This window comes from Octodon degus, unplaced genomic scaffold, assembly GCF_000260255.1.
Source record: "Octodon degus isolate 3935 unplaced genomic scaffold, OctDeg1.0 scaffold00005, whole genome shotgun sequence".
Classification (NCBI taxonomy): Eukaryota; Metazoa; Chordata; class Mammalia; order Rodentia; family Octodontidae; genus Octodon; species Octodon degus.
In genome coordinates this window covers 11701107-11724986 of record NW_004524581.1, presented here as the reverse complement: position 1 = coordinate 11724986, position 23880 = coordinate 11701107, and the positions used below count along the sequence as shown (strand labels likewise).

The 23880-nt window shown below is 48.4% G+C and overlaps 1 protein-coding gene and 1 long non-coding RNA gene across 3 annotated transcripts in view; one reads left to right on the top strand and one right to left on the bottom strand.

Moving 5' to 3' along the window:
- Window positions 1–10387, top strand: part of Micu1 (mitochondrial calcium uptake 1) — a 246445-nt gene extending 236058 nt beyond the window's left edge. For both annotated transcript variants that reach the window (XM_004623988.2, XM_004623990.2), the window contains 2 exons: window positions 8401–8490; window positions 9492–10387. In XM_004623988.2, the coding sequence (XP_004624045.1) occupies window positions 8401–8490; window positions 9492–9649 (248 nt within the window). In that variant the 3' untranslated portion in view covers window positions 9650–10387. The remainder of the gene's footprint in view (window positions 1–8400; window positions 8491–9491) is intronic.
- A 1495-nt stretch (window positions 10388–11882) lies between these two features.
- On the bottom strand, window positions 11883–23810 carry LOC111817514. The gene is made up of 3 exons (XR_002821690.1): window positions 23635–23810; window positions 16168–16272; window positions 11883–12791 (listed from the first exon to the last, which is right to left on the bottom strand). It is a non-coding gene; the product is annotated as an uncharacterized LOC111817514 (long non-coding RNA).
- Between the last annotated feature and the right edge of the window lie 70 nt (window positions 23811–23880).

The window sequence follows — 23880 nt, the reverse complement described above, 5'->3', positions numbered from 1 at the left end:
TGTGTGTGTCTTTTTTTTTTTTTTTTTTTTTTTTTTTCAGAACTAGGGATTGAACTCAGGTCCTTGCACTTGCCAGGGAAGCACTTATTCTACTGAGCTATCTCCCTGGCCCAAGGGAGACTTTTTAACCCTTTGAAACCCTTTGAATTTTGAAACAGGTCACTATATTATCTAATCAAAAGTAAGTTTTTTAAGGGCCAAGGATGTGCTTTATTGATAGAGTATTGTAAGCCCCTGGAATCAACCCCAGCACCAAAAAATAAATATCTAAAACAAAGTGAAGAAAATGAATATCCAGGGGCCGGGGAGATAGCACAGTAGAATAAGTACTTGCCTGGCAAGCTCAGGGTCCTGAGTTCAATCCCCAGTTCCACCAAAAAAAAAAAGAAAAAAGAAAATGAATAACCAAAGAGCAGGAAAGAGGAAAGCAAGTTGATACAATAAATTGAAAAGCCTGGCACCTGAGTCCTGGCTGCTCAGGAGATTATGGTGGGAGCATCACTTGAACCCAGCACTTTGAGGCCAGCCTGGACAATACAGGAAGACTGTGTCTCCAAAAAAATATATATGACATATTAGTCTCCATATGAAACCTGACTTGGGCGAAGGGTCTCTTTGCAAGGAGCCTAAACTGGCACCTGTGAAAGCTTCCCGGATGCATTGTTCCCCTGGCACCTTCTGTTCTGCTGTCAGTCAGGCTAAGCACCCTTCCTGCTTTCCATATGTTACTCAAACTGACTGCATCTAACTCCTCATCACCAGTTCCACCATACATGCTCAAATCAAAAACAGCCTCTTTTCTGTCAGAATTCTGATCCAAAATATACCTCCTACTAATATATACTGTCCAATTGCAACCCATTATGTGCATTTGCATCAGATATTTCTCCCATGTATTTCTCAATCTTAATGATGTTGTAGGCTCCTCTGCTAACATGAGGTTACCCTTGGACATGGCAACTAAAGCCATTGAGTGCCTTATAGTGCTTGGAGAAATGATTAGCCAAACCTGGGTGTGGTGGCAAGTGAGAGGCTGAGGCAGGAGGGCATTTGAGCCCTGGAGTTTGAGACCTGCCTGGGCATCATACAAGACTGTATCTTGGGCCAGGGAGATAGCTTAGTAGAAGGTCCTGAGTTCAATCCCTGGAGGAGGGGAAAGAAAAGGAAGAGGAGAAGGAAATGCTTACCTCTGTGGAAAAGATGTGATGGGGATTTTTAATGGCGCTAGACACAATACTGAAAGGTACATGCTACTACTAGATCAGTTTTCACCAAATTGAGGATGCTTGCAAGCCCACTGAGGCAGTCATCTGGGATAACAGTACTCTGCTTTAGAAAACCTGACCACAAATTTTCTTTCTTAGGGCATGAACCAGGACTTAGTTAAGAACCTGGACTGTCAGTGTCACCTTAGACTGGCAGGCTCCCAGTGCTGAAAAGCACCAAGAAAGCAAGGCATTGTTGCTATTTTCACTGCTAGTACACAGCACTAGATTGCTCTTGGCTCCTCCTTAAACTTCAGCTTAAAATGTGTGTTTATACTGCATTTGCCAGGAGTCTTTGGAGAAGATACAAAAGAAAGGACAAACACTCCTCAAGGAAAATCCTACCCTTGGTCCCCTTAGAGCCATGAAGACATTTGTACCACAAGCCTTTCTAGGCAGAAGTACATCTCCCCTCACTTTACCTTGGCAGTCACAGTCAGCTTTCGATTCTTTTCCACTGCAGTCCAGTAAGGCAGGAATAATCACTTGGCCACACAGCCAAAGCCTGTAGCCCAGCTGGTCAGACCGCCTTTCCAAACACTTTCACATTGGGAAGAGGCAGGCTGCTCCTATCTGGGTCATGCTCCCCAAAGCCATGTTAGTGTATCAGAGGCAGCTGGAGAGAAAAGCTCCCAGGGCCACCTTTATTATGTGGATTTCTCATCATTGCTGTTTATTACACTTTTTAAAGTTGTCCCTGAAATTGTCAGTGTGATTTCCAAAGGAATGCTGTGCCTCCCACTGCAGAGAACAGTCAGCCCTGAGGTCAGGTTATAAAGCTGGCTCTGCACAGCTCCCAGCTATTCAGTTATTTATCCCTGACCAAAAGCACTGAAGTGTTCCCCAATTTGGCTTTTCTTTCATCTGATCTCTTTCTTTAGGGTGACAGACTCATGGGAGAATTGGTATCATCCACATAAAGGATCAAGTTGACCTAATGTACATAGAGAAAGAGTTCTGGGCACAACGTCAGACCCAGCTCAGTATCCACCAGCTTTGTGACCCTGGGCAAGTTACTTAACTTCTATAGAATTCACTTTTCCTCTGCACTTGGTTCCAGTTCTAAGATTCTCTGATTCCAAGTGAACATGTGGACTCTAATCACTTCTGAACTCTCCTGCCCAGCTGTTGTGGTAACTAGTTTTATTCACTGTAGCTTCTGATAGAATATCATTCAAAGCCAGGATGTGTTTCTCTTTACTGTAGAATTGTCCAGTCATGGACCGTTCCAGGGAGTAAACTGGGGACCTGGCACAACTCAGATTCTGCCTCAGCTATTCAGAAAAGCCAGATGGTACCAGATTTTTTGAATGCTAACTGACCCTGTTTCTACAAATTCCTTCCCATCCCAATCTAACAGAGAGCATTCAGTCTTGTGTCAGCATATTGTCCAGAGACCCGTGCAGATTGCTTTAAAAGGAATACCTAAACTGGGTGTAGTGGCACATGCCTGTAAACCCTGCTCTCTGGAGGATGAAGCAAGAGGATTGAATTCAAGGCCAGCCTGATACACACAGCAAGTTCAAGGGCAGCCTGAGCTGCATAGCAAGACTTTGTCCAAAAAAAAAAAAAATGACTACAGGGGCTGGGGAGATAGCTCAGTGGAATAAGTGCTTACCTGGAAAGCGCAAGGTCGTCCCAAGTTCTATCCCTGATACCACCACCAAAAAAAAAGAAAGGAATACATACTCTCTGAAAAACCCAAGGTTTTTTTTTTTACGTTGTTTGTTTGGTGTTTTGTTTTGGTGTTTTTCAGACATGGTCTCACTATGCAGTTCAGGCTGGCCTTGAACTCACTTTCTAGCCCAGGCTAGTCTTGAACTCACAAGGACCCTCCTGCTTCAGCCTCCCGAGTGCTGGGATTACAGGTGTACACCACCATAGCTGACAGCTTTCTTTGTTCGTGGTTCCTTCATGCTCCATGTGCACATTTTACAGATTCAAAACTGGAATTCCAGCCCTCAGTCAGCAATAGTCTGAGAGAAAGCAGTTTTTCCTCTGCTCTCATAGCACAGTAATGAGCAGAAGCTTTCTGTGGCCTGTGTAGATTTCTCCCACTCGCGCACAAGCATTCCGCTCTACAGCACAATTTCATTTGGATGTCACCCACCTGAAGTCAGTGTCAGACCCACAGGTGAAGACTTGCTTGTCCAAGACTGTCCCCCATCCTGTGCCAGTAACGAGCCCCAGGTAGTCTTACCTGTGCTTCTCATGGCCAGGGAAATGTGCATTCCCACAACTAGTGCCCTGAGTTGCACTGGTTTGTGAGAACTGTTTACAGCACTCAGGATTTATGTTTGCTGGTTTATATAAAGATATGTCCAGCAGCACTGGGAGAGGCTGGGGTAGAGCACAGGGCTTCCCTGCCCTTTGGGCTCATCAACCCTCCCACCCATCACGTGTTCAACAGTCTGGAAACTCAGAACCCTGTGCTTCTGAGGTTTTACGGACTCTCCACTGAATCTTGACCATTTGTGAGCAGCTTCCAGGCTGGAGGGTGAGCGGAAAAGTCCCAGCCCTTTCAGGGGTGCCTTGGTTTCCCCTGTAACAAGCTCCAGCCACCAGTCATTTTTTTATTAAGTTTATTGGTAAATATTTGGTACACGTAATGATCACATTCATCATAGTGAATTTATACCTGTGCATGACATAGTGTAATTGATTTACCCCATTCCCTTACCCTCCCTTCAACCCCTTCCCTTCCTTATTTACAAAACTTTTGTTTCCATTTTTCCTTCTTTTCTTTTCCCTTCCTCCCCAGTTTCCCTTCCCATTTGAGCATTTTCTTCCTATTTGACAATATCTATTATATTTTGGTCCCAATTTATACTCTGTTTCTCACACCAGAGAAACAATGCAATATGTACACATGTGTTCAGTTTATTTCACTTAGGAGTATGGTTTGAAAGTGCATCTATTTAGCTAAAAATGTCTCGAGTTTATCCTTTTTATGGCTGAGTAGTATTCCATTGTGTAAAAAAACAAAACGACATCTTCTTTACCCATTCACCAGTTGATAAGCATTTGGGTTGTTTCCAAGATTTGGTTATTATTAACTGTGCCTCTATAAATGTGAGGGTGCATATATCGCTGTGGTACAGTGCTTTTAATTCTTTTGGGAAGCTACCAAGAAGGGGAATAGCTGGGTCCAATGAAAACTCCAGTTTCAGTTTTTTGAGGAATCTCCACACTGATTGCACCAGTCTACCCTCCCACCAGCAGTACAAAGGGTACCTTTTTTCCCACAGTCCCACCAGCAGTTGTCATTGGTGATTTCTAAATAATAGCTATTCTTTCTGGAGTGAGATGGAATCTCAGCACTGTTCTAATTTGCATCTCTCCAATGACTAGTGATACCAAATACCACCATCTTAATTAGCATACAAAAAGATACCTCACTTTGGGGAGTCCTGGGGGTATTAGGAGTTTTATGCCAGAAAACAGAAGACCAAGTATATTTCACAGTATCACAGTCCTAGCTAGGGAAGGCCGAAATCCCCGTGTCAGTAGCTGGTCCACACAGGAAGTTGAGACCTGAGCACAGAGCTGCTCCACTTGCTGTGATTTCATTATGGCCTTGTGATTTGGAGATGTTGGAAGCAATATAAATGAGCTAGCTCTCAGGACCAGCTGTCAGGCATTTGCCTTATGATCAGCTGTCATCTCCCTTGTCCCCAGAGCTCCCAGTTTGACAGCTCACCACCTAGTCTCCTTCCTGCTCTGATTGAGCCTTAGAGGCCTGACTGAAGACCCTGCACCAAGGCAGGCCTCCCCAGCTGGGCTGCCCCAGACTGGTGTCATCCTGGTGATCTGAGTCACAATGACTGAGCAGCCTTGGTTTTCCTGTCATTCAGAGGACAACAGCGCCCTCTCCATGTGAGACAGAACAGTCTGTGCTGAGGTGTCCTCTGCAGCGGCCTCCAGAGATTCTTGCTCTACAACCACTTAACACCAGTTTAATGAGCTGCTCACTAAATACTGTCAAGAGCTCTAACTGGCGCCACTGAGTATTATTTAATGGTTTATTTAGAGGAAGGAGCACCTCCTCACGAGGGGCGGCTGAGACTTGGACTGTTGGACGATTGGCCACAGGTACTGTCTGCCCTAGGAGGATGGAGGAAGTGGGAAAGAAAATAGAATGAGTGTGATTGGTGCCACGGACAAAGTGTGACACAGATGTGAGGAGCAGAGCAAGCACTGACTGCAGGACAGGTTCCTATCCCCTCCTGTGGCACAAAGGGAACCCCGTGGGTGATCAGCTTGAGAGTGGTTTCTGCACTCCGTCTGTCTTCATTGGGCAGTTTTCTGCAGAAACTGAGTTTCCCAAGTGGAGTCTCCTGAGGAGTGTCCTTGTGGCTGTCAGCTAGTTTGTTGTAAGTTGGCTTGCAGGGCTGAAGCTCTAAACCTGAGACCTTTAGAGCTTAGCAAGGCCCCAGAACCCAGATCTTGTAGAAACCCTCCAGTCTCTTCTGCCCACATCTTTAACTCCTCCTACAGCCTACTCACATACTACAGGAAGGGCAGTGCGAACCATAACCCGCCCCATCCCCCACAAGTGGAGGGGGGGAGGTGTCTGTGTGTGTGACTGAGGATTGAACTGCAGCCCCCTCCCTTTTGTACATATTTTGAAACAGCTCAATAAGTTGCCCAGGCTGTCCTTGAACTTGCAATCCTCCTGCCTTAGCCTCCCTAGCTAGGATTATCAGCATGGGCCATCTCAAGAAATCAAGTGACTCCATCAGGGTCACACAGCAAGTGGACAGTGGAGGGGGCCCGAGCCAGATCCTCATCACGCGGCATTACCTTGCTCATTTCCATGACTACGCTGCTGGCCTTGGCTGTACTGTGGTGAATACGGGAAGATGACAGATGTCAAGAGAGGTGAAATGCAGAAATAGAGGCCAGGCAGGCAAGAGACAGGAACAGAAATCACAGGAAGGAAAGCAGGAATGCTGGCACCAGTTTAAGTTCACGTTGCTTCTGGATGAGTCTGACCTGATGATTACAGAGCCCTCCATGGCTAGAGAGTCATAATCAGTCCTTTTCATTAGTGAAAGTTTCACTTCACCTAGAAGTGTGTCTGTTCGCAATAACATAATTTATCTGAGCCATCGGACCGCTTTGAGGATGGGAGAGAAGACTGGAAACTACCTGTCCTTTCCAAGATTGTCATTCAGAAGCCAATTCTCATGTGACTGCTAGTATTTAACAGGAAATTCACAGAAAGAAAAATGACAAGAATGTCATGTGTACTGGCACAGGCCTGTAATCCCAACACTTGGGAAGCTGAGGCAGGAAGATAGCTGCAAGTGCAAGGCCAGGCCAGCCTGAACTGCATGGTGAAACCCTATCCCAAAAAGATGAAAGAAACAAAAGAAAATGGCAAAAGAGGGCCAGGATTTAGCTCAGTGGCACAGTGCCTGTCTAGCAAGCATGAGGTCCTGAGTTTGATTCCTAGTACCAAAAAAGAAAAAGGCAAGAGAAAAGATTTTCTACTGAAGTTAAAAACCACATACTAGCTAGGCATGGTGGTGCATACCAGTGAATCCAACATTCTGGGAGGCTGAGGCAGGAAGATCACAAGTTCAAGACCAGCCTGGGAAACTTAATGGCTTAATGAGACCCTGTCCCAAATAAGTAAGTGAGTGAATGAATGAAGGATGGATGGATGGATGGATGGGTGGATGGATGGATGGATGGATATGTATCTCAATTCAAAGGCTCTGGATTCAGTCCCCAGTACTACCCCCCCCCAAAAAAAAACCATACATATCTAGTAAGATAGGGACCACTGCTTCTCTCAAAGGGCACAACTGGAGGACAACAAAGTGACCCAGGCAAAGCCAGTTGAGGGAAGGACCTCACAGAATAAGGAGCTCATTGCACAGGTGCTTCACTGTCCCCAGGACCCAGGTGTACAGCCTCCTCGCACACACTCTGTGGTGAGCTTCCCTGGCCCCCACTGCCCATTCCTGAGGCTGCCTGCTAATTCCCTTGGCTTTTTCTATCACATTATTTCCAGCAGGATAGCAATGCCAAGGATATTGGCAAATACCATAGCAATATCAGGAAGCTTTTCAAGGAACTCTTCTTTTAAAAAAAAAAAAATATTTTATTTGTTTGGTACAGAAGAACTCTTCTGAAAATAATTAGAGGGGCTGGGGAGATGGCTCAGTAGAATAAGTGCCTGCTTGGCAAGCACAGGGGCCTGAGGTCAATCCCTGGTTCCACAAAAAGAAAATAATTAGAAAAGTTGCCACCTTATGCTATAGACTGTTAAAGTCCCATGTTTAAATATTATATTCAGTTTTTTAAAAAAGAAATTGAGTTTGGATTACACAGGGAGACCCTGTCTCAAAAAAAATAATTTGTATGTATATATATATATATATATATATCCGTTAGTCGTGTGTGTGTGTGTGTGTGTGTGTGTGTGTGTGTGTGTGTGTGTAACCAGGGATTGAACTCACGCAACTGAGCCATCTCCCCAGCCCATGTTAGTCACTTTAAAGGTACAAGTCAATGCCGCTCATCATGTTCACAGTGCTGTAGATTATCGCTATTTCCACATTATTGTTATTTCCAAAACATTGCTATTATCCCAAACAAAGAATCTGCCCATTAAGCACTGGTTCCCCAAGCCCCTGAGCTCCTCTACTTTCTGTTTTTATTCATTTATTAATATCAAGTATCCTTAATTAACTGTATGAACCTCACAAGCAATAAAAAAGAATGGAACTTGAGGTGAAAGGGACGACAGAGCTGTGGATAAAAACCAATCTCGTTTCCTTCCACATAACCTAAGCACAATGGAAACTTCTGGGATCGGCCAGGTAGTCCAGCAGACTAAGAGCTTGCTTAGGCAAGCATAGGGACTGGGATACAAATCCCAGCACCACATGCTGCGCTGGCCACTGAGACCGGACATGGTGAAGCACTCTTGTAATGCCAGTGCTGGGGAGGCTGAAATCAGGAGGATCACTATGAGTCTGAGCTGGGTATTGAGACCCTGTGCCAAATACATTTAAAAAAAAAAAAAAAAAAGGAAATTTCTGGCCAAGCCATTTATACCCACACACAGAATCAGAATAGAAGCCCCATGCCAGACTAACTGCATGTCTTGCTCATCTTCCAGTGACCATGCAGCAGGTGGCCAGGACTGTGGCTAAAGTGGAACTGTCCGACCATGTATGCGATGTGGTGTTTGCACTCTTCGACTGTGACGGTGAGTGGGTCTCCGTGACAGCATCAGTATTCAAGGCCCATGCTGCCCAGTACCTCTCAAGACTAAGAAATAGAACCCCTGGCCCTGGTGTGCATTTTCCATTTCTTCGTGTATGAGGGGTTTTTGTTTGCTGTTTTGTTTTGTGGTCCTGGGCACTGACCCCAGGCCCTGTTCTCTCTTGGGAAGTCCAGTTCGCCTGTAGGCCTAAATTCATCTATGACCAAAAGGCTCTTAAACAGGGGGAACGTTTTCAAGATTTCTTGGATGTGTTTTTTCCCCAGTTGCAATCCTAAGTGACCTCAAAGAAATGTACCTTTCTTTAAAAAAAAGAATTACACCCAACTTGCTGCTTAGTAGAGAAGGAGCTACTAGAATATTTTAATGTCTCCAGGAAGCAAATGGTACAGCTCTGTCTCCAGATACAATATACACCAGGCCCCTGCCAGGTGCAGAGAATAGATACAGAGAAAAATGTAACCAGCCAGGGCAGCACGGGCACAGGTGAGCATCTGCAGAGCTGAACTGCAAAGGTGGGCAGGAACTGGACAGGCCGAGGGGAGTGAGACGGAGGAAGCATTCGGGTGGGGACACTCCAGGGACCTGGAGTTCACTTGCCATCCCTGCCTCCATGTCCAGCAGGACTGAACTCGTAGTCCTTAGCAGCCACACTGGCCCTGTGCTCCAGAGCACCCTCTGCTGCCCATCCAGCTCTTTCCTCCACTGTGCACGGAAGCAGCTCTCCCACACTCGGGAACACTTCAAGACAGAAAGCACAAAGCCTGCTTACTTCTTTATTCTCAACCCCTGGCCCTGGCCTGCTCGAAACTCATTCAGCTGTTGTCACAACACAGCAAACCATCACCAAGCTGCAGGTGGGGACATCAAGGAGAGAGCAAGCTAGTCCATCCTAAGCCGAGAGTGCCAAGCTTCGCTGCAGCATTTTGTCCCTGACTGTGCTCGGAGGCCTCCACTTACACTGTTGCGCTTATCTCTTCCTCTAGGCAACGGGGAGCTGAGCAATAAGGAGTTCGTTTCCATCATGAAGCAGCGGCTGATGAGAGGCCTAGAGAAGCCCAAAGACATGGGCTTCACCCGCCTCATGCAGGCCATGTGGAAATGTGCGCAGGAAACTGCCTGGGACTTTGCTTTGCCCAAATAGTACCCCAAGACCACAGAGGGGACACCTCCCGCACGGCAGGCACACGAGCCCCTGGAGCAGAGCCACAGTGTGGTGTGGCCATGTGTGCTGCTGCCTCCTACAGCCGTGTACCTTTCCTCCTCCCCTGTGGCCCTGCTCCACCAGGCTCTGGTTCCCAGTGACCATGCCTGCAGGTTCTTAGAAATACGGGCTCCTGTTCAAAGCTAAGACCGAGGCCCCTTCCTCGGCACTGCCTGTGCAGACACCTTGTGGACGCAGGACCCAAAGATCCTGCCTCACACCTGCCAGCCCTGGGAAAGAGCCAGTGCTCCTCGAGTCATCTTTGCATGGATTTATACTAACCAGAACATTCTTTCTTTTCCTGTTGCTGGTGTTTCTAAACTACGGGAAGTCTCTGTCAGGCAAGGCTATGACAGATGTGACGGTGAGGATTTGGGTGTCCTGAGCTGGCAGGGCCTGTTGGACTCAGTGATTCTGAGCACCGATGCAGGAAGGTGCTGTGCTCAGTGGCAGCAGATTCAGAATTTATAGCAGTTGCTTCTTAGCCCTCCCCACACCCTTCTTTCCTCCCAGGCTCCCCAAGAGTCTAACTAACTGGGCTCTTCTTCCTACAAGTGCCATCCTCTTCCCCCTTCCCCGTGGGCCTTTGCAACCAACATGGGCTCCTGGGCCATATGCTGTCTCAGACACTCATAAATTATCACTTTAATGGTTTGCAATAAAGACCCCCAAAGGCTCCTGTCTGTTTTATTTCAGGGCCTCCAAGCCCCTTTCATTTTTCATACCCAAGCTTCAGGTCACACTGGCAGCAGACCCACTTTGTTCCTTCCAGGGCCTGGGTCTTTCTGATCAAAGGCAACTTGAGACACAAGTGAGGGTATTTGGAGGTTAGCTGAGGTGACAGGTGGCGGGACACATATGGAGCCATCTGGTAGGGTGAAGGACCCAGCTCTGCGGTGCCCTTCCCAGGTAAGAAAGAGGCTGAGCTAAGTGGGCTCTAAGGTTCTGCCCAGGTCTGCAAGCAGCTGCCTCCGCTCTCCAGAGTCCTTGTCGCCTCTGGGGCAGTGCTCCCTGGTCCACACAACTGCATGGCAACACCCAGAACCTATGTTTCTGCCAGAGATGAGCAGAGAATCTCGGCTGTCCTGTGTACAAAAGCCAGCATTTCCACCAGAGCCCTTCAGCAGCCTCATCTCTAACCTGCTTTCAGGAGATTCAGTTCTCTCCAAGGACTTTGCCAGTCTCCTACCTCTGTCTTTCACTCTCCCATGGGCCGTCCCTAGTGTCCAAATGTAGGCTTTGCACTGCTTGTGCTGTAAGCTGAGCAAAATATAAGCAGCTCATCAGTTGGGGTTTGGGGGCAGGTGGAGGTTGAGACAGGGTTTGTGTGCTCCAGTCTGGCTCAGACTTGCAACATCCTCCTGTCTCTGCCTCTGGAGTGCTGGGACTGCAGACATGCAGTCACAGTATCCTGCCTGACACAGTTCATAAATTTGCTCCAGAGGGCTGGGGAGATAGCTCGGCAATCTAAGCACCTGCCTAGCAAGTACAAGTACCTGGGTTCAATCCCCAGTATGGCATGCCATGCTGGCCCTAGAAATCCAAGCGTGCCGAGCTGGCCACCAAAACCAGGCATGGTGGCACGTGCCTATAATCCCAGCATGGAGTAGGCTGAGACAGGAGGATCACTACAAGTTCAAGCTGCATAGTGAGACCATGTACCAAATAAATAAGATTTTTTTAAAAATTTGCTCCAGAATCTCCAACTCACTCTCCTCCATTCTCCTTGCTCTAGCCTCAAAGAGGAGGCCTGTTTGCAGCCTCGGTGGGACGTTGATACTCCTACAGCAGGAGCCTGCTGGTGGCTGGCTGTGCTGAGTCAGGGCATGGCAGGGAGGGTACCAGTCTTGTCTGCAGCAACGCGAACCCAGGGTTAGCTGCATCCAGGAGTGCAGGAGAGGTATGAGGTGAGCCCCCTAGAAGAAGGGGTCCTCCACAGAAGCTGTGTGACAAGTGGCAGGTGACATGGAGCGTGCTCAGAGGGAACATCCTGAGAGCCTGGGTGTGAGTTGGGGAGTACCTGGGAGACACAAAGCTGATCTATCCTTGTCTTTCAAATTCAAGTTGTTTTTTACCTAAATAGAATAACCACACAAGGTCCTGAGTTCAGTTCCTGGTACCAATAACCTCCCTGTTCTCAGGACTCAGCTCCCACTGTCCCCTCCTTAAGAAGCTCTCTTTGGTACCATGACATTTTTTTGAGACTCTCCCCCCACAAAGTTCAGACCCAAATAATTCCTGGACAAGGCAAGTGACACTAGCAGTGTCTCAATAATTCCTGCCCACACACCCACAGCCATACTCTGCTTTTGCTGCTTTAAAAAACAAAATTCTTTCTCCATCCCATATGTAGCAACAGGGAGAAACTCAAGACAGGACCCAAGGGGCCAGGGAGATAGCTCAGTAGAATAAGCACTTGCCTGACAAGCGCAGGGTCCTGTGTTCAGTCCCCAGTACCAGAAAAAAAAATTTTGCCTCAATACAGGACCCAAGGCTTCTGGGCTTCTTTGACCATGGTTTAGCATCATCAAAGACAAGCGGGAAGGGTAGGAGACTATTAATTACTAAGGAAAAGGGGACTTGATGCATGTGATATAAAAATAATTATTTTAAAAGCTTTTAGTCCCCAGGTTGGAACACAGGCTCTGGAACTACTCAGACTTGCCAGCAAAGGGGAGGCCCAGTTATGGCTGCTACCTGGCCACAAAGGCAGCATGGAGCCAGTGAGAGGTGGGGAGAGGGAGGTGCTGGTTCAGTCTGTGGGCCTCGAGTGCCACCTGCTGGCACACAGGCCCAGCGTAGGAACTCAAGCCTGGAGCACTTGAGTCTGGTCCCGACCCAGCCTTGGTGGAGAACCCTGAGCAAGCAGAAGGGGCCCCTGAAGCCATGCCTGAAACTGAGGGGGCAACCAGACCATGTGCTGCCCTCTGGACAGGGCTTTACCGGTGAATGAGAGGGCAGAATCCGCTGTACCCTACAGCTTCTTGACAGATGCCTAGGAGAGCCAGGCGCTGAGCCAGGTGCAAGAAGCCTGCGTTCTCTGGAGGAAAGGAAGATGCAGCAAGGTGACACACAGGAGCACCTAGAAAGGCAGGGCGTGGGGTCTCTTGTGAGAATCCCAATGTATACATAATGTAAAGAGCAAATAAAAGATAGCTAATAGGAAAGAGGGAGAGAGCTTGTGCAAAAGAGAAGCAGACCGAGAGATGAGGGCGGGGACAGCAGGGAGGGCAGGTTGAAGAGCTGAGATGTGTCCTGTATGCGCACCAGCCCCCACGATGGCTGTGCTCACTTACTCCAACCTGCACTAATGGAAGAGCTGGAGCCATCTGAATCCCCACTAGCTCAAAGCAGGTTGCTGAGGGGGATTTTTGGTCATTTTGTTATCTTTTTAAACAAAGTCATACATTGGTACTTGACTGCTTTGAAACTGGTCGAATTTGCTGGTCGATGCATTTTTGACTTGAACATGCTGTCCCGGGACTCCCTGCGTGCTTGAGGCGCAAGCTACAACTCGTAGGTATTGACTGCTCCCCCACTTCCCGCCATGTCTGTTTGGTACTTGTTGTTTCTGGGCCCTGTGGTGCCTCCTGCCCCATTGCCGCTGAGGGCCAAGTGCCACTGTAGACCTGGATTGGAGTGGGAGTCACAGGGCTGGGAAGCCTCCCACATGGGGGTGTACGGCTGGACTGCCAGCCCCTAAGCAGGGAAGGAGGGTCACAAGCCCAAGCCCAGCTGGGCCACTGAGCCAGACCCTGTCTGGAAAAATGACAAAGCAGACTGGAGGATCCAAATCAACTGCAGAGTGTCCTGAGTTCAGTCCCCAGCGCCACCAGGGAGGGGGTTGGGAAGCAAGAGCATGGGCCAAGGCTGATGTGCACAGACCGAGGCCAGAAAAGCACGTTTCCTCCTGCAGACTGAAGTGCTAGTCTCAGCCAGGACAGACGGGAGTGGTTTTGTAACCCAAGAACTAGGATAATGGCCATTCACCAAAAGGATGTTAGGTGCTGAGTGTGTGCCCCACACCTGTAACCCCAGCTGAGGCAAGAGGATCACTTCGCATTCAAGGCCAGCCTCAACTGCATAGGGAGACCCTGTCTCAAAAGACAATAAATAAAATTTTGAGCACACACATGAATAACTCCTAGGAAAATATACATATTTAAAGACTGGAAATACATTGTGAGGTCTTGGGTTCAAGTGCCACTTCCACCTCCCACCCCCAACTGAAGACACCCAGGACTAAATATAGCAACTGAAAGGCTACATAGCAACCGTGCTGGGTGTAGCTCAGTGAGAAAACACTTTCCTAACATGTTCAGGCCCTGGGTCCAATCCGCAGCAGCAAAAACAAAGCAAAGACAACTTGTAGGAAGGACTGGGACATAGTTTAGTGTCAGGGCAGACCTGGGTTCGGTACCGAGGACCAAAACACAGAAACAACTCTCAGAAGTTGGGCGTGGTGATGTACACCAATAAACCCGGGAGGCTGAGGCAGGACTGCTGCTGCAAGTTTGAGGCCAGCCTAGGCTACATAGTTAGTTCAGGAGCAGCCTGAACTATACAGCAAGATCCTGTCTCAAAAAAGTACTTATGGTACTTATGGTGGCACATGCCTGTAATCCCAGCTCTTGGGAGGCTGTAAACAGGCAGATCACTAGGAGTCTGATCTAATGAGACCCTGACCACCCTGTAGACCCTTCCCTAAAAAATTATATATATACTATATATATCCAAACTCTGTACTATCCAGTAATCCCAGCAAGGAGTGTGGTATGGAGTTTTGTCTCAATGATTAGGAATCTTACCTTTTTGTGATGTTGGGAATTGAATGCAGGGCCTCTTACGCTAGGCAAGGGCTGCACCTCAGAGCACATCCCTGCCCAGCTCTGCATTTCAGGGTAGTGACTTGGCTTACACTGTGGTGGGTGGGTGGAGGCAGGATCCAGGTTGGAGACCACAGTAACTATCTAGGGATTCCTACAAATAGAAGGAGGATAGCGACTTAGGTGTTGAGGACAGGGAGTGATTTGCCTGGAGGGAGGCGTGGAGCATGGAACTGGAGGATGCTGAGAGAGTGATTTAGGAGAACCTGACTTCCTTCAGGTAAGCGGCTGTGGCAATGCACTTCATCAGCAGTAGGAATCGGAGGAGAGCCAGCCTCAGGCCAATTTCAGACCTGTGGAGGTGCCCGAGGGACATCTAATAGATATGGTAGGTAGGTGAAGTGAGGATCTGAACCCAGGAACAGTCTAAGGTAGAGATGTAGTTTGGGAATCTCCTAAAAACCTGGGCTCTCCCATTTTCAAGGGAAATTAACCATGAACACATGAAATCTCTACATCAGTTTCCCAACTGTAAAATACTAATATTAAATCCAAGCATGGTAGTGCACGTCTGTAATCCCACCACTAGGGAAGCTGAGGCAGGAGGACCACTGCAAGTAGCCAGTCTGGGCTACACAGTGAGTTCAAGGACACCCTGAACTGCATAGTGAGAGCCTGTGTCATTAGGAAAAAAAAAAAGAAAAGAAATATCAGCTCCTCCATGTGTTCCCCAAGGGAGGCTGGAAGTATCAGGCAACAAAGCGAAGGGACTTTGAATTATAACCCCTAACACGTGGACCAGCCAAGAGATGGACCAAGGGTGACGCCTCAGACCCTCCCAACATATAGAGGGCTCCTCCCACTGGGGGAAGGACAGAGGGAGAAAGGACAAGGTAAGGATGTGCTGGGGGGGGGGCAGTCACAAATCATTTATTGAAGCTTAAAGCAAACATGTAACTAAAGAAAGTATAAGTAAACGAATATGGTTGGACGAAAAGGATATGTTTGAGCCAGGGACCACACACCTGTACTGCAGCTACTCAGGAGGCTGAGACTCAAGGATCACAAGTAGAGCCACTGCTATGGCAAGCACAGGACCAGGGTTCTATCCCTGGTCCCGCGTGTCTTGCCGGCCCCACCCCTGGGGTGTGCTGAGCTAGCAAACAAGCGTGTGGTACCACGCCTATAATCCCAGTCCTGGGGAGGCTGAAAAATGGGGATCACTATGAGTCTGAGCTGCATAGTGAGATCCTGTCACAACCAGATACATTTAAAAATAATAATAGGGGCTGGGAGATAGCTCAGTGGAATAAGTGTTTGCTTGGCAAGCACAAGGTCGTGAGTTTGATCCCTGATACCACCCTAAATAAATAAAAATAATAAAAAGGGTTGAGAGTGTATCCAGGGGTACAAAGTGCTCCCACAAGGCTAGGCCTGGTGGCACACAACTGTAATTCCAGCACCCGCAAGGCTGATGCAGGTAGACTGCTGTGAAATTGAAGCCAGCCTGAGCTAGATAGTGAGACTCTGTTTCAAAGCAAAACAAAACAAAAGAGAGTGCTTTCCCAGCATGTAGGAGAGGGCTTGGGCTCAATCTCCAGGAATGTGAGGGGCGAAAGGATTATGACCTACTTGTTAATAGGGTGAGGAAATCCAGCAAGGCCAGTCGGTTCAGATTCTTCCTGTCCTGCTCTCTGTGCAGCATTCATTCCTCCCTCCTGTACAGCAGGACCCCTGCTGAAATATGTGCTCTTACACTCTGCTATCAGATAAGAGGGAGGTCAGAGGATTGATTTACAACCAGCTCCAAGTCAGAAAGGCAAATGATTACAGTTCCTAAGGCCTGCCTTTGGGAAGGAGGCATACGCCAGGCACTACAGATCAGTCACACCACTGTATTCTGTTGTTTTTTTTTTTTTTTGGTTCCTCGAATGCCTTCGGGGCACTTTTGGCCAGCAGGAGAGTTGTGAGATTCGAACTCCAGCAACCTGAGGCTGACAGCTTTGTGGAAGCAGCCACTTAAAGGACTGAGCTAGGGCCAGGCCCCCCCTTCCGTAGTGTTTTATCCTGACTTTGGGTGCTGGAGATTGAACCCTGGGACTTGCACATGCTAGGCAAGTGCTCTCTCTACCACTGAGCTACACCACCATCCCACAACAGTGCTGTTTTTTGTTTTTGAGACAGGGTCTTGCTGTGTAGCCCAGGCTGGCCTTGAACTCACAGCAATCCTCCTGCCTCAGCCTTCTGTGTGCTGGAACTACCCGTGTATGCCACCACACCAGCTTGTGTTAATTTTTAGGAGGTACCTCTCAGCAATTTGTTCTTACAGTTATGTAAGCTGTGGAAGGAGGAGGTACAACGAGCAGGCCAATATGGGGCCCAGGATGACTGCCACATACAGCACAGCTTTGAATCTCTGGAGGGAGGATGGCGGGGAATGAAGAAAACAAGTCGAGATGCAGAAAGCTGAGGTCAGGTGGAGCCCTCTCTCCTGATGGGAGAAAGCAGTTGTCCCAACCTGCAGCATATTTATATAATCAGCATATGGATATTGTACAGGTTAAAACGTTGCATCAACCTGAGAAGCTTAGAAGCTTAAGTGACTCGGCAGGAGGCTGCAGTCCTCACTTTGCAAACACTCTCATCCTGTGCAAGAGGCCGGCATGGAGATGGTGTGAGTGCCGCACCCGCCCTCGGGGTAGGCAGCCTGCTTTCAATATAAGGGGCTGGCTCTTCCTTCTTTTGCTCTTGCTGCTTCTGCTGTCTTCTGCCACCATGAACTGCAGCCCTGTGCCCTGCCGCCCTGCCTTGCAGCCAGCTGATTATGGACTGAAACTTCCACGAACTGAGCTAAATAAACCCTTCCTTCCTTCCTTAATTTTGGTGTCAGCTATTTTGTTTCAGCACTGAGAGAAAAGTAACCAAGGCAGATACATGCATGGAGAATTTAAGGAAAGGGTAGAATCTGGGACAGTAAGAATAGCTAATCTGCAACAGAACCGCATGCCTTGGTGAAAACAAGAGGAAACTGTCTCAAGCCAAGGTCAAGTCACTATGGCAACAGCTCCCAGAGCTGTGCACACTTCTCACGGGCCCCTGCCAAACTCATGAGAGGCAGTGGCCTTGTCCTAGATATCTGAGGTACAGACAGCTTCACCCCCAGCAAATCCTGCTCCCATTTCCACAGTCTACACTTAGCTCATTCCTTCCCCAGTCAGCTGGGATCAACCCTAATTTTATCAGTAAGAGCAGTGAAGGAATTCAGAGCCTAGAGTTTTTATCAAGGAGGCCCTGGTGGGCAGTCACATTTAGAGGCAGCAGGGGACAGTGAGGAGCCGGGAGCAGTGGAGCGAGGACGTGCAGTGGGGTAGATCCAGGGGCTTAGCGGTTCTTCCTGAAGGTATAAGGAATTCTCTCTCCTTCCTGTACAGGTGTGGTGAAGACTCAAGAGTTGTGAAGAGCCATCCTCTGAGGTTTGCACCCGGGAGACGTCAGGCCCTGTGCCCAGGCCAAGGGTGGTGGGCAGGGGCTCCAGCTTGGCTCAGCTAAGGGCACCCACAGCCCAGGGCACAGAGGTTGTCTCCTTGGTGGGTGGAGGCTTGACCAGTACAAAGCAGAGGAGTGCCTGGGATCGCCCTGTGCTTAGCCAGCCCCGGGCACAGGGGCTGTCCTGCCCTGCCTTCCTGCTTCACACACCCGCCAGCCTCACCATGTCACCCTCACTGCCCACCCCTCACTAGCCTGGCTCCCTGCTGTAGTCAAGGTTTGTAAAGGAACAGATTTAATGCACAACACAAAATTTATAGGATTATTTTAGCATAATCATCCAGAGTCAAAGGCAGAAGAGTGAAGGCAATCTGTCCCCACACTAGAGACCCAAGAATCCAGCCGCGGCTGGATCCCGTGGCAGTGTCCTCCAAGTCCAGCTGGAGGCCCAGAGCCCAGGTCTGCATCAAAGATCTGCACTGGGATGGGGAATGTAGCTCAGCAGCACAGAGCAAAAAGAAAATAGTGAAAAAAAGATCTGTGCTGGGAAGGCCAAAGGTCAGTGGGGGAAGCTAGAAAGTCTGCAGCAGTGGGACGAAGGATCTGTGCCACAGGCTGAGGAGCTGCACTGGGGCCAGGAAGGGACACTCAAGGTGAGGAGCAGAGCTCTCCCAAGAAGAAACGCATCCAGCCTCTGTGACAGCGAGGACTCGTGCTCCTCCAGTGATTAAAACCAGCTGAGTTCACATCAGGAAAACCAGCACGCCAGCTTCTCCCGGAGAATCGGCAGCACCCCTTCCCTTCCAGTCCTCCTCATGCTGTTGGGGCCATTCTCAGGAGGGCCGCCGCACAGCACCGCACTGCCGCACTCAGCTGGGTGCTAACCACTAGGCAACCCGCCACCCTCCGGGATATCAGGCGCTGTCCTGGCCCACGGTGCGTCTCCGCACAGGGCCTGGCGCACAGCACACACAGCTGCTCCGTTAACTCTCTACTCACAGAGGGGTGGAGTTCAAGGTGAGCCCAAATATTAAGCTCGATTTGGACTGGAGGGGATCGCTAAGGAGGGCAGGGGTGGGGAGGTGTATTTTAGTAGAGCTGGGAACATAAGGTGGGAGACAAAAGCATGTCCCAGTCAGATTCTGGACTCTTGAGAAGTCCCGAGGAGAGAGGTGGAGGAGCTGAGGGTCACCTGATACAGGGGTGGCTTGAAGTCTAGGAGCAAAATGAGATGATGAGATTCAGTGGCAGATTCACTTTTCTAGTGACTTCTGGATGTCTGTGACGGGGACAATTAAAATATTTTGTCTCTTCTTAAACCTCCTCCCACAGATACTACATTCCCAGTTCATTAGGGCAGAAGTTTCTAGTTTTAGATTGGGCGTGGTGAGGCGCACCTGTAATCCCAGCCCTTGGGAGGCTGTAACAGTGAGACCCTAAACACCCTATAAGCCCTCCCCTAAAAAATATTTTAAAAAAGAAGTTTCCAGTCTTTCTTTTAGATCAAAAATCATAGGCAAAATAGCTCAGATTAAAACGCCTGTGAGCAGATGCAGGGGCTGGGGATTCAATCCTTGGGCCTGCAATGCCGACCCACCCCTGGGGCACACTGAGACGGCAATTGAGACTGGGTGTGTGGCACACGCCTGTAATCCCAGCTCTTGGGAGGCTGTAAACAGGCAGATCACAAGTCAGATCTAGTAGTGAGACCCTGAACACCCTGAAAACCCTTCCCTAAAATACAAAAAAAAAATCATAACTTTTTGGTTATGATTCAAGAACCATCAGAAGAAAATATAATTTCAAATCACCCGTTATGTCAGTTTCATATTTAAGAAAATCTACAGACCAAGCAAAGACTATAATGTCTAACATGGACAAAGGAAAGGTGTAGTCTCCTCCTGGTCTTTGGACTGAGAAGTTCCCCTGGAAAATCAAAATAGTTTCAGAAGGGGCTGGTGAGATGGCTCAGTGGTCTAAAGCACCTACTTAGAACAAGCTTAGCAAAAGCACAGGGACCACGTTTCAATCCCCCAGCACCACATGCCAGCCAGCCCCGCCCCCTGGTGGGCTGAGCTAGCCACACACACACACACACACACACACACACATAAATAAATAAAATTTTAAAAAAAGAAAAATAGTTTCAGACACTAAGACAAGCCAGGTATGGTGGTACATGCCTGAAATCCCAGTGCTCAAGAGGCTGAGGCAGGAGGATCAAGAAGGCCAGCCTTAAGGGCAAAGGAAATGGCTCAGCGGAATAAGTGCTTCCCTGGCAAGTGCAAGGGCCTGAGTTCAATCCCCAGTTCTGCCAAAAATAAATAAATAAATAAATAAATAAATAAATAAGGCCAGCATTGAGACTAAGAGTGGTAGCACCCCAGCACTTGGGAGACTAAAAACAGGAGAATCACTGACTCCAGTCTACACAGTGAGACCCTGTAGACCCTGTCCTAAATACAGGGGGAAAAAAAGGCCAGCCTGGGCTACGTGAGTTCAACACCAGACTACATAGTGAGGCCCCGTCTCAAAAAAGAAGAGGGGCCGGTAAGATAGCTCAGCAGTCTAAAGTGCCTGCTTAGGCAAGTTAGGGTTAGGCAGGCGCAGGGGACTGCGATACCACACGCTGTACCAGCCCGCCAAAACAAAAGGAAAAAAAAAAAGAAAGTATAGAATATAGATATGAAACAAAAGCCTGGGGCCGGGAGATGGCTCAGTAGAATAAGCGCTTGCCTGGAAAGCTCAAGGGCCTGAGTTCAATCCCCAGTTCTGCATAAAAAAAATAAAAAAAATAAAAAAAAAAGCTCGAGGGAGTAAGGAGCAATAAACAGAGCTGGAGGAGAACTGTTGCCTCCCTTGTAAATTCCAGCAAGCTGGGATTCAAGGCTGCAGATAGTAGCTTCTCTGGCTGGCCCCGTCTATTGTCTTATCCCTTGCTTGGAGTGTTAATGACTAGCATTGTGTAAACTTAGAGTTAGGTAAATGCTGAAGCAGAGGGTAGTTAGTATTCACAAAAGTAGTTATACACATTCCTTAGCCTGCCTTTGGCCCTTAATAAATGTGAGATGTTTCTGTGGCTCTGCACTCAGAGAGAGACTAACCTCAGTGAGACCTCAGGTCTTCTCATTTCTTCAACTTATAACATGCAACAGAAAGGGCACGGAGAGGCTGATTAGACAGCCTTCAGCTCATAATGCCTTTTGAAGCCACCAAGGTTTTCTGGATAGAAACACATCAGGCAGGGAGCCCCGCAGCAGAGGAGGAGGAGAATGGGAGGCGAAGGCGTTCACCACTCAGCCGCCTTTCCAGCTCCTTACTGTTCCTTGCCAATAAGCCAAAGAACTGGCGACGGATAAGCCTCTGTCACTTTAGAAGCACTGCAGGAGAGGAGGGCTCACCAGCCAACAGGACAGCCATCACGATCCGGTTCCAAACACACGGAAATTACAGACTCTTTTCCACTCAAGTACCCTCTTCACAGACTCAAGTGCCTCCTATCAGCACTAGGGCCTGATGACATAGGAAACGGAAGAGAGTGCACCTTACGTAGCCAGAGAGGGAAGATCCACATCGCAGTCCTGGTCAAGGAGTCTGAGGATATTTAAAAGCAGCCCTGGTTTTCACACATTAACACATTAGGGACTATCAAAGTTTATAGACTTTAATGTTAAGTATAGAGCTGTCTGTTTAAGGCGAGGCTACTTACTATCTTTACCAGCTGGAGTCACAAGGGTTCGCACTGGACAGTAAACAGTGGAAACAGTACGATAGGAGAGCAGTATGTGGCAATGCTGGCTAGAGAAGTAGTCCGACCTGTTAATTACAAGATCCCAAGCAGATCCCAAAGCCCTGCAGTGGACTTCTTGCAAGAACTTGAGCAGGTTTTCAATAGGATGGCCTAGACCTGGTATCCCAGCACCACCTCTCAGGACCCAGATGTACAAGTTTTCTCCAGACATAGACAGCATAAAAGAACTTTGCAATCAAAACTTTCTGGAGCTGGGGAGATGGCTCAGTGGAATAAGCGCTTCCCTGGCAAGCGCAAGGGCCTCAGTTCAATCCCCGGTTCCACAAAAAAAAAAAAAAAACTTTCTGTGAATACCTGTGCTGTTTCCCATACAGTGTGTACTTCCATCTTGCTCTTGCTTTTTCTCTTTACTCAGCCCCAGCTCCTCCTGCAGAGCCAATTTCTTTCCCACTCCTCACTTTTACTTTCTCAAATAAACTTTGCCACTGCTTTTTGCTTGTTTTGTCCAATTCTTTGTTCAAGACAAGAACATGACATTTAATTCCAGGTGGAGAACCCGGTAACCTCTAGTAGGCAAGCTGCCTTTTAGAAACAAGCTACCTGATAACAGTTGGAGGATGTGAATGCTTGTGAGGCATTTTGGTTTCTTTTGGTTTTTGTTTGTGGAATAAGGCCTTACTAAGCACCAGATCGGCAACAGACTCGCAATCTTCCTGCTTCAGTCTCCCGCACTGTGGGATTCCAGATGTGCCACCACGCCCAGCTTGTGGCTGTGAAGCAAGCAGTGAAAAACATGTGGGGGAGCAGGGGCGCCCTAGCTTCCCAGTGCACTAAGAACGTGAAGAGGACTTCCCAATGCCCTCATTTCCCTGCCTACCAGGCAGCCTGCAGGGTACCTACTGACAGGTTCTGGCCCTGAATTGCTGAATTACTATGGTGGTCATCCCATATGACTGAAGCCCTTGAAACAACAGCGCATCTTCCCAGAGACCACCTCCCCGCTTCTCCTCCAACTCAGTCCAGGGTGCAGTTTCCTCTCACCTTTCCCGCCACTGCAGGGAAGGCCCCAGTCAGCTCCTCGAGTGTATCTAAACATCCCCTCAAACCCCACCCCTGGCAACAGGTCATAAAAGCCTCAGCCTCCCTTTGTTCTAATCCAGAGAATTCCTTATCTGCCCAGATTCTCTCCGTGTCCTCCAAGATAATGAAGCCTCTTTCTCTTTATAATAAAGCCCCTTTCCCTTTTTCCTTCTGCCTGTTTCTCTGCTGCGACACTGTCAAAACCTATCACCTACCATATCACCTTTCCACCTAAAAATCAAGTGTGTCCACCTGGCTAAGGTCAAAAAACACCTCCCTTACAGCCCCACCCCACCCCCACCTGCTCTAGTTGTTTTCTCTTACTTGCATTATCAACATCTTTTACCCCGCTTAATAATTCTATCACGAAACACTGTAATAGACCCCATTTGAAAAACCACCCCATGGCCAGGCATGGTAGTGCATATCCTTAATCCCAGCACTCAGCAGGCTGGGCAGGATTGCTGCAAGTTCATGGCCAGCCTGGACTACACAATAAGACTCTGTCACAAGGAGCTAAAAAAACATTCTGTGGGAACCTGCATTCCTCTCCCCTAACAATCTACTACTTCCTCCCTTTTCCCTTTTGTATCTATGCTTGTCAGGTTTCCCTCTTCCATGCACTAAAAGCAACTGAGTACAGCACACCACTGTCTTCCATGCTGACAAGTCCATGGGTCATTTCTCAGTCCCCATATGCTTGGCACCTCCACAGGATGAGTTTCACTCTCCCTCTTGAATCATTCACTTCACTTGGTTTCTGACCTAACTCATTTTCTCACCTCAGGAGCTGTTTCTTCATTCTCCTCTTCTGAGGCCTCCTCCACTTCCAGATCTTGAACTACTGGGGTGTAATCAGATTCTACTCTATCTTCACTCACTTCCTGGATGCAGCGAGTACCACAGCTTTAACTATCATTTATACCCAGGAGGAGGGGCTGGGGAGATGGCTCAGTAGAATAAGCGCTTCCCTGGCAAGCACAAGGGCCTAAGTTCAATCCCCAGTCCCAGAAAAAATAAAAAAAAAA